The sequence below is a fragment of the Cottoperca gobio genome, chromosome 5, assembly GCF_900634415.1.
Source record: "Cottoperca gobio chromosome 5, fCotGob3.1, whole genome shotgun sequence".
Taxonomy (NCBI): Eukaryota; Metazoa; Chordata; class Actinopteri; order Perciformes; family Bovichtidae; genus Cottoperca; species Cottoperca gobio.
Genome location: NC_041359.1, coordinates 7,522,556 through 7,532,612, shown reverse-complemented (window position 1 = coordinate 7,532,612; position 10,057 = coordinate 7,522,556). Strand labels below are relative to the sequence as shown.

Genomic DNA, 10,057 nt, shown 5'->3' with positions numbered 1-10,057 from the left:
AAGCAGGTACGCTGTAACTACTAATGTTGTTTTCCTCTTTGTCTCTCCGAGTACACACGAAAAACAGTACATGCGACAGAGTCTTGTCCCATCATATTCAAGATTGTTTGTGCTCCTTGAACAAGTTGAAGTGCAGGGGGTCTCATCATAACGAGCTCCCCATGGTTCAACTATGGATGCATCGACGGCCAGCACGGACTCCACCGCGGGACACGACCCTGGCAAAAAACTTGTTGTTAGTGGCGGTGTAACTTCTCTCTCCAATCACCAGGGCAAAGTGGGCTCACACTCGGTGCATACTTTCAATGGGAGCCACACTATGAACTCTCACAATTCAGGAAGCGCTGCCCCTCTCGGGGGGGCGACAAGTGACACTCGTATCAATATCAGTACTGCAACAATGCACTCCTCGTCAAACAGTGTAATTCAGACGCCTCTCATGAACTCGCAGAGTGATGTCGCTTCAGCTCAGTCTGTGAGCCCGGCAACAACAGGAGCCACTGTGACACTCGTCAGGCCGCCTGTGCAAACCGCGGGGTCGGGTGCAACTTTGAATGGGAACAATAATGCGAGCCATGCTGCTGTGTTTGCCAATACATTAGGTCACACAGGTACTATTGGCATACAAACCCCGCTTGTAAACAATAGCCAGCCGTCCAACTCTGTGTCTGTCAGCGCAGGGTCGCACATAATCAAGGCAGAGCCACCCACAACAATAATACAGTCAGCACCGCAGCCGGCTGTCACTCCTGGCGCCATCAGCGCTCCCCGGATTTCGACGACTGTAGCTGCCAGCCCAGGCGGGATCAGAGCCCTGACTCCTCAGATGTTGGCCCCAAGGCTCCACCAGACCTCACCGGGACAGCCCAGTATACATAACATCCAGCTCCCCCCGGGTGAGTGAAGTCAGAACTTGTTAATGTATGTGCACAGAAATTTATTTCCTCAAGTGACTGATTCACCTAATTATTTTTCATTTGCCTCTTATCAATGATTGTTAAAATAAACAAATGATTACATTCGTATATATATGGTGGTCATCCAATACAGAATTGCACCAGATTCCTTAAATAACACTAAACTGTTATGATTTATCGTTCAGGGATGGTGCTTGTACGCAGTGAGAGCGGGCAGCTGTTGATGATTCCTCAGCAGGCTCTGGCCCAGATGCAGGCTCAGGGAGGCATGGCACCTCGGACTGCTACACCAACAAACGTGCTTCCTGGTCAGGTAAGATCAAACAGTCTGCCTAGGAAGAGCTTTATATCTATATGTCTCACGTTATAGCTAATGTTCATCTCGTGTGAGTACAACATTAGTTAAATCAGAGGGCATGTGTAGGTATTTGGAAACTTGTGAGCTTGCACTGGTGGACTGGGGGGGGGGGGGTGAAGATCTCTCTTTTGTGGTCCTAAAATAGAGAAAACATGATGAAAGGCTGCACAACTTGCTAGAAAACTTTTTCCGTGCAGCTGGTGCCTCTTTATTTATTTCGCTCCCTGCCCCTCAGACAGCCTGAGTCCGCCACTGTGTGCTGGTATGTTGTTGTGTTGTAGAAGATACTGTATAGTTTTATGTATTGAGATGTAGTCAGTAGATTTATTTTCTGTTTGATGAAACTGGGTGTTGCACATCATTTCATGCGTTGTGCCTTGTCTCAGGCTCCTGGAAACACCATCATCAGCAGACAACTGGCTCACAGCACCATCATCCGTCAAGGCTGTCCGGCCCCGACGTCGCTCACTGCGACCACCACTCTTCACAGGCCTCCTGTCCTTCAGGTAACCATGTCTGTTCAAATAAGTCCTTATTATGTCCATTTGGCTTGTTGCACATTGATTGAAGGATTGGTACAAAGTGCTTCGTTCATTGTTTGATATTGTGTTTTAGTACACCACGTTATTACCAGTTTATGTGTCAATGAGACTCTAGAAGGATCTTATGAGGTCATTTCCCCTAAATGAAAAGGATGCAAACTCTCATTCTGGAAGATGTGTTTGCTGCTTAGTGAATACATGTTTTTCTGCCTGGGTTTATTGGTAATCCTGAACCTTGTTTCCTGGATTTACTATAGAGTTGAGAGTTGAAGGATTTATACTTATTTATAAAGATGTGTATGTGTTACACGCCGAAACACAGCAGCAGATTTGCCAATAACAAATAAAACAATCAAACATTGATCAAGTCTTACCACTGGAGTGCTGTTCTTTTATTTTTATTTTTTAGGAATAGTTCTTTTTTGTTGAGGAAGAGCACCCAACTGAAATTCAGTGCAGTTGAAGACCACCTGTTTCCTCTTATGAACGTGAAGTTTAATGCACAACTTTGAAGCAACTCTAAAACCCACACTCCCCTGGGATGACTAGAAATGTCGTTTTTGAAATGTTTGAATAACCTAAATAACATGTTTTGATTGTGATGTCTGTCTTCCCAGAGCTCAGTTGGGGCTGCAGTACCAGGAATGTCCCCCAGGACCGCCAGCCAAACAGCTGGGACCTCAGTTGCCTCAGTAACAGTGAGCAAGGTGAGTTGTGCTAAGCCCAAAGGGATCAGATAGAGCTGGGTGTATGCATCTACTGTAGACAATTCCAGTATGATAAAAGAAGGCAAAGCATGCTGCGATGTAGAACATAGTTATTCACAAATGAGACTGGAATTTGTTTATAATCTGAATGTTGTGTGTTATTGGCAGGAGACAATGGAGAATGTGAAGAAATGTAAAAACTTCCTGTCAACACTGATCAAGCTGGCGTCCTCTGGGAAGCAATCTACAGAGACTGCAGCCAGTGTGAGAGAGCTGGTCAAGGACCTGCTGGTGAGTGAGACGTACATACAGGAAACACTTCTTTTAACTTGAATTTGTTTTTGTTCATTTCTTTAACCTGGTTTTAACCACCGGGTCCGTTCGCTGTGGAGAGGCTGAGAACACTTCGGAGAATTCCACTTGTGGTAAAAACCTCCTGAACAATGAACACTGAAGGAACCGGGACCAGAAGAAGCTCACGGCAATAGTGGTGAAGACAGCAACTCCCATGATCCCACGCTACTTCATGAAGCCACCAAACTCCTTCTTTTGTTATTGTGTGATAGATGGACTCCTGATGGTAGAAAATTACATATTTTGCGTTTAAAAAAATCCCAGGCGTCCTTTAGAAAGGGAATCCAATAAAACCATCTGTACCTGCAGATATGACAGCTCTCACGAGCAGCTCCTTATGCCTATATGTTGATTTATTGATATATTGTTGTAGGAGGGCAGACTGGAGGCTGAGGAATTCACCAGCAGATTGTACAAAGCGCTCAACTCCTCACCCCAACCTTACCTTGTGCCTTTCCTCAAGGTAAGACAGCTTATATTCTATTGTCATGTTCACTGGCAGTAAAATGTGTTTCATATGTTGGAAACTTTGCCAAACAAATGTCATCTTTTAAGTGCATTTCTGTAATATATATATATATAACCTGTTTGTCTTCTGTAGAGAAGCCTCCCAGCCTTGAGGCAGCTCACTCCAGACTCAGCAACCTTCATCCAGCAGAGTCAGCTCCCCCAGCCAGCCTCAGGTCCAGTCTCCTCCACCTCACCCATCCCCACCACGGTGGTCCTGGGCAGCCCAGCGCCCCCCCTCACTACTCCAGTCAACAGACCCCAGCTCCAGCCAGGCATTAGCAAACCAGGACAGACCCCCTCACTGGTAAACTGCCTGAGGCATATCTCAGATGGCAGCTCAACTCAAATCTATAACATTGAGTGGCATTTATGTCAAATATGAGGCATCTTAAATATTTCCACTCCCTGAAATTGAACAATAAAGTATACACATCACTCGAGGAATAATTTTACATAATCTGAATTTGGAATTTAACCCTTGCAGGTTGTCCAGCCTCAGCAGCAGAGAACAATGTTTAGACCTCAGGTAGCCTTAACAACGACCCCCATGGTGACTCTCAGGAATCAGGCTCCTGGCCGCATCATGCTGGGACAGCAACAGGTCCCAGGTGAGGATGTCAATCTCTATTCAAATTCAAAATGCTTTATTTTCCGTGAGGTACTTGATTTGTGCAGTGGATAAATAAGACCTGTACAAACATATACATGCCACCTTATTCACATAAGAATAAGGTGTCTGAGGATAAAAACATAGCTAATGTCACATTTGTCTGTTCATGTTTAGGCCTTTCTTTGGGTGACCTACACTATTTATTGTAATATTTGTGTCTCTGCCAGTTCCTGTGAGGTCGGAGGGGTCACCTTTTTCTAAACAAGTGTCTGCTGCAGCCTTGACCCTGGCTCAAAAGAACAAGCTGAGAGAGGCGGGAGGCACCTTCAAGTAAGAAGAACGATAACAGAATTCATAACAGCTTTATATGTAATCACACAGGTTTTCAGATTAGCTTCACTTGTTGGTGGAAAATTGACTTTTGGGAACATTTCTAATTCAGCCAGAAAAATTAAAATGAAAGTTTATTTAATCTCATTTACCTTTTATTGCTTAAAAGATTTATCTGGACAAATAAATAACAAAGTTTCAGTTCTAATTTTGAAACACGTTCATGTTTATGTTTACAGAGATGATGACGACATCAATGATGTGGCCTCCATGGCTGGAGTGAACCTATCGGAGGAAAACGCTAATATTCTAGCAACCAACTCTGGACTAGTGGGAGCTGTGACACATTCCTGTAAGGACGAGGCTTTCCTCCCCTGTGCCGTTCTCCAGAGGAGAATGCAGGAGATAGGTGAGAAACTTACAACATTATTGACGACACAGCATCTATCCCTCCACCTTCTAAAGCCTAGAGATGTCTCTGTTCCTTTTCCAGGTAAGAGGTACGGTGTGACAGACCTGGGTGCCGAGGTGGTGAACTTTGTCTCCCACGCTACTAGGCAGCAGCTCCAGAACCTTCTGGGAAAAGTTTCCCAAGTCGCCCAGCAGAAAAACTCCACTTTCAAGGTTTGTTTACAGACTCGTACACATATAAACCCTCTAAAGTCTCTTCTGGGTTAACATTGTAGCACTGCTGTCTGTCGGCAGGAGGATGACAATTATGAGCAGAGCAGTGATGTTCGTGCTCAGCTTAAGTTCTTTGAGCAGCTGGACCAGCTGGAGAAACAACAGAAGGAGGAACAGGAGAGAGAGATTCTCCTAAAGGCAGCTAAGGTACAGCATCACTGACAGACGTCACAATCACATGTCCAAAGGCTATTGGGGACATTTAATTGACACAGAATTGTAGTACAAGGTAACGGGGTATCTGTGTGTCGAGTAGATAAGTAAGTCCAATAGACAGAAGTTTTAATGGTAATAAGTACCTGGACTTCAACATGCCATTGAAGATATTCCAGATTTAAACAGACTTCCAGCAGTTTGAAGCATCCAGTTTTATTATTTCAAGGCCTATGCCACCTTGACCCCTTTATTAATAACAGCAGGTGTGTTATAAATGCTGATTTTATTTGGCCTACATTTAGTGTTTTGTTATCCCCCAGCTATTCTCTTCTCCAGAGGCACACTGATATTCCATAAAGTTTGACAAAAGGTTGCCTGCGATTGATTTTGATTCACCCTCAGGATGCCTTTTTATGTTGTAACTCGGAACAGTTTCTAACAAATGTAATGTTTGATCAAATGGAACCGGGGACAAAGTTATTGCACCAAATTAAATTCCATTAGGTGTGTGACATTAAGAATAAATAATATGCAACACGGTTCTGTAAATATAGATGGATATGTTCTGGGGACTCGTAAGGAGTCGATGCAGAATCGCTTTACATGTGATTGTAGATGTTCATGGAGACTGGTCAATCACCTGCAATTTCTACCGTATCTTTAGTCCTACACCACCTGGGCTTCTGTTTGTCCTCTGCCAACGTCAGTTATCAATATGTCTTGCTTTTGGCCTTGCAGTCTCGAGCTCGGCAAGAGGACCCGGAGCAGCTGCGTCTGAAACAGAAGGCAAAAGAGGTAGGATGAGAGGAGGAGGACAGTCAACTAGTGTCTGTGTCTTCATGTAGGCGCTGTATGCTTGATTGTGGTGTTGCTCTGTGTGCGTTATCCAGATGCAGCAGCAGGAGCTGGCTCAGATGAGACAGAGGGAGGCCAACCTGACGGCTCTGGCAGCCATCGGTCCCAGGAAGAAGAGGAAGATTCTGGACTCTCCATCCTCCTCTGCTGCAGCCGAGGTAACGCTGCTAACAGTACATTCCCACATATTGTTGTTTACCTTGAGCTAGCTGCCAAGTACAAGTAGAGTCACAATATACCTTTGATACTTTCCTAAACATCTTCACCCTGTAGCAGTGTTAGTTTGGCAGCTGTTTCAGATATAGTCTTACTCTTTAGACAAAATAAAATTGGTAACATTTTTATCCTTTACAGTTTCATTCAATAACAAATAAAAACACTTTGCTCCACTTTTAGTCAAGAGAAGTCATCACATCTGACATGTTTTAGTTTATATAGAACATTTCTTGTCATTTTAGTCACTTATTATGTTATTATGTGATGAAAAACACAGGTTGAATGATTAAGAATGCAGCTGTGCTACTCCAAGTCTCATTAGTGATGCACACAAACATGCGTTAACCATCCACTTCAATCTGATTTAAACAACATTTTAGTCTCGTCTTTTTTTTGTCATGGATAGTGCATGTTGATATAATGCCGTCTCGTCATCGTCTTGGAAAAAAAGCTTAATTGAACACATTTCTTGATTGTTTTCGTTGACTAAATGAACACAGCTGCATTGATTAGTATCAGCTGGACAGAACAGAACAGAGAGCCACAGATGACTCCCACTCCAACAAAAGACACCAGCTCTGTATAAAGTACTGGTTACAGAAACAGCTAAATTTAGCGCTAACGCTCAGCTTCTTACTCCTGTGACTGTATCCGCCAGACAAAGTTGATTTGGTGACTAGCTGACATGGACAGAAACCTGCTGTTAGTCATCTGTGCTCTTCACATGTTCAGAGAAAATAATATAATGAAGCAGGCGTTGGTTCTGGCAGAGCAGTACTCCTGCACAATGTCAGTTGAAGTCACCGGTCACATTCATATAATACAATAAGACGTTCTTCACAACGTGACACACCTCTCCTCGCGGGGCTGCAGCTGCTGGTTATGCGTTGTCCGACCTGCTACACATCATTGTTATTGATTTAGTTCATTGATTTCTCCTGTGACCACAAATCTTTGTCTGTTCTAGATTTTTGATTGTCTCAGTGATGGTTGTTCTTTATATACTCCATGCAATGGGTTCTGCTCTGATTAGTGTTAGTGTCTGGGGGTTTCTTTCTCTCCACATTAAGGAGCGTCCACAAGAGCAGAGCCTGTTCTATGAAATAAGCGTTGAACCATTTGCTGAGATAAATGCCGTCTGTTCTTTAATGCTTTCAGGAAACAATGTTATATTAATATTATATTATGCATTTACTTAGTTAGACAAAGGTTTCAGTATTTAAAGGAGGTGTTTATTTGTACACACTCGCTGCCTCCCAATGACGATGCTGCTTCTGTGCTGTTTTTTCTGCATGAAGAATTCTTGTTTATAATGTTTATTGAAAAAACAAATGTCACAGAGTTTAATTGTGTTCTGTTAGCTGCAATGCAAATTGCTTTAGCAGTGCATGGAAAGTGCAAAAGTAGTTACCAAATCAAAGAAACGACCATGAAAATAACACTTAAACAAAACAGGATTCTCTTCGTCTCTAAGCAGCAGAGGCTTTGACTACAGGTTCACACAGCAGTGCAGACAAAAAGAAAAGGCTCTTTACAGGGTTCACAGCGATTAACTGCGTGCATTAGGAAAAAGGTTAGAAATATATATATATATATATATATATATATATATATATATATTTATATATTTATTTATTTATTTATTTCTCTATTCCTGTAATTGACTGGCGTAGCAAACGTTTACTCTTTAGCGGTTTCTAAGTGTCCTATGTCGTGGACACACAAACAGTTTTGCTACTTTCAGCCACTTTCATAATTTACTCCTGTAGAAAGAAAAGTTCTGGTGACTTTAATAAAAAAGAACCGTTCATTGGTCTATAATGTTTCAGTTCACCTAAACCAGTGGTCTATCTAAACTATTCATCTTTACTTTCAGCTAACAATGTCAGCCATTTAGCTAATATTTGTAGCTATATATGTCAGCTGTTTATCCATTACTTTAGCTATGCCCTGGGGTACAAGTACTCCTGGTTAGAAATCACTGACCAAAATCTGCATGTCTTGTGACTAATTCAGGAGAACATCCTAACTGTGCACAGGGAAGGCCCCAGCCTGTGGATAAAAGTCCATGCAGGCATGAACTCCTTCAAAGTATTCTTTAGGTGTACTCATCGGACACCCTTCCCCTCCCAAAGAAAATAAGAAATCACATCCCCACTTCTAAACCTACTTCCTCCCTCCCATCTGTCTCTCTTCTTGCAGGGATCAGGAACAGGTCCCTCCCTGTCCGGTGGGGCTGGTTCGTCGGGCTCCAGACCCACGAGGCAGCGCATCACGCGTGTCAATCTCAGGGACCTGCTCTTCTGTTTGGAGAACGAGAGATTTACCAGTCACTCCCATTTCCTCTACAAGGGCTTTCTCAAATAGACTTGATGTCAGAGGGGAGAGGAGGGAAACGTGTGTGTGGAGAGATCAGCCGCTCCCACCACAGAGAGAGCATAAGACACTTCTAAGTAAAAAGGAGGAGAGATGTTTGTTGGCACATTTTGAGGTTTTTCAGATATACCTGATAACCTGAAGTACAGCAGTACCCCTATTGGATGACCTCTCTGCCTCGCCCCTCAAATAATGTCTGTTTTGCTTCAGAGCAGTCATACAACCTTTCAAGAAATGGATTATATGTGTTACGAGGAAGGGTTTATGAATGAAAACATGACTTGTACAATTATGCACTGTCTCACAGTACAGTACATCTTCAGATTATTAGTGTGCGTATTAGACTTTAAAGCAATGGAAATCGACACATTTGTTTTAATAGACTAATTTTGATTGAATAATTAGATTTCTGATTTTTTAACTGAATTAGTTTGAACTTCAAACTGTGTAACTGTGAGCTGCCTTCCTAACAATAAATAAGCCATATAGCCATCCCGAAGCAAATAACCGCACGGTAACACATGAAGCAGTAGTCTCTGTCTTCTCCATTACTTTACTTGATTATTTTCTTCAGCATATTTATTGACTAAACTCAAGCTTAAATTAATGTTTAGTTATTTATTTAATTTCATGTGACACCTCAGTTATTTCATGTAGTTTAATTTCAAAACAAAAGAGCATTTACCTGCATAGGATATGTTTAAAATCAGTTTTGACATTTCGTTGGGTGTATAGATTTTAGTGCGTGAAGACGAGTGATCTTTGTTTTTTTAATCTTTTAAATGGTTCTTTTTAAAATGAGTTTGACATGTGTCGATCTCTAAAACTAAAATAGGTTTCAGAAGACTTTTAAACCCATATTACTATACCAAACATGCATCTACCTGAAAGTGATTTCTATTTTTGTAGCTGCCCACCTACACACATTTGTACTCTTTCGATAGTGACTGGCAGTGTTTCTCCCCCTGTATATTTGTATATGTTACACCTAAAGTTTTACACATGGTTTTGTATAGAGTTGAACATTTACCCATCCAGCATAAAGAAAAATACATTTTCTCTATTAAAAAGTTTGAATAAATAATGATTTTACATTAATTGGTTTGGTTTGGTGTTTAAATACATTGCATGGCATTAACATTGGTCTTTGTGTTGCACAAGGGGGCAGCATTGCGTTATTATAACCTTTGAATGTGTGCTGCATGTGGCACTGAGGATATTGAGTCTTTGTACATGAATGAGCTAAACGCCTTTTAATTCCTTCTTACTCCACCTGTTCACAGATAATGCCACTTAATCCTCTAACATCTGTAAAGCCACATGTAGTACACAGTGTGTGTCCCCTGGGTCTATATAGGCTTCTATTGAGCACAACTCCCATGAGCACAACACGCAGCTCCCAACCTAGAATACAACACACTCACACACAGTCTGCTACCAGT

General features: G+C 42.1%; 1 protein-coding gene across 2 annotated transcripts in view; it reads left to right on the top strand.

Moving 5' to 3' along the window:
* Positions 1-9,713, top strand: part of taf4a (TAF4A RNA polymerase II, TATA box binding protein (TBP)-associated factor) — a 10,322-nt gene extending 609 nt beyond the window's left edge. The window contains exons 1-15 of one of the 2 annotated variants that reach the window (XM_029432287.1): positions 1-896; positions 1,103-1,230; positions 1,662-1,781; positions 2,435-2,524; positions 2,693-2,815; positions 3,252-3,341; positions 3,480-3,692; positions 3,873-3,996; positions 4,226-4,328; positions 4,568-4,737; positions 4,822-4,952; positions 5,034-5,159; positions 5,907-5,963; positions 6,059-6,181; positions 8,442-9,713. The exon at positions 1-896 is cut by the window's left edge and continues 606 nt beyond it. In XM_029432287.1, coding sequence (XP_029288147.1) covers positions 173-896; positions 1,103-1,230; positions 1,662-1,781; positions 2,435-2,524; positions 2,693-2,815; positions 3,252-3,341; positions 3,480-3,692; positions 3,873-3,996; positions 4,226-4,328; positions 4,568-4,737; positions 4,822-4,952; positions 5,034-5,159; positions 5,907-5,963; positions 6,059-6,181; positions 8,442-8,606 — 2,487 coding nt within the window. In that variant the 5' untranslated portion in view covers positions 1-172 and the 3' untranslated portion in view covers positions 8,607-9,713. Of the gene's footprint in view, positions 897-1,102; positions 1,231-1,661; positions 1,782-2,434; positions 2,525-2,692; positions 2,816-3,251; positions 3,342-3,479; positions 3,693-3,872; positions 3,997-4,225; positions 4,329-4,567; positions 4,953-5,033; positions 5,160-5,906; positions 5,964-6,058; positions 6,182-8,441 lie in introns of both variants that reach the window. The other variant, XM_029432286.1, reaches the window with a different exon arrangement.
* The last annotated feature ends 344 nt before the right edge of the window (positions 9,714-10,057 follow it).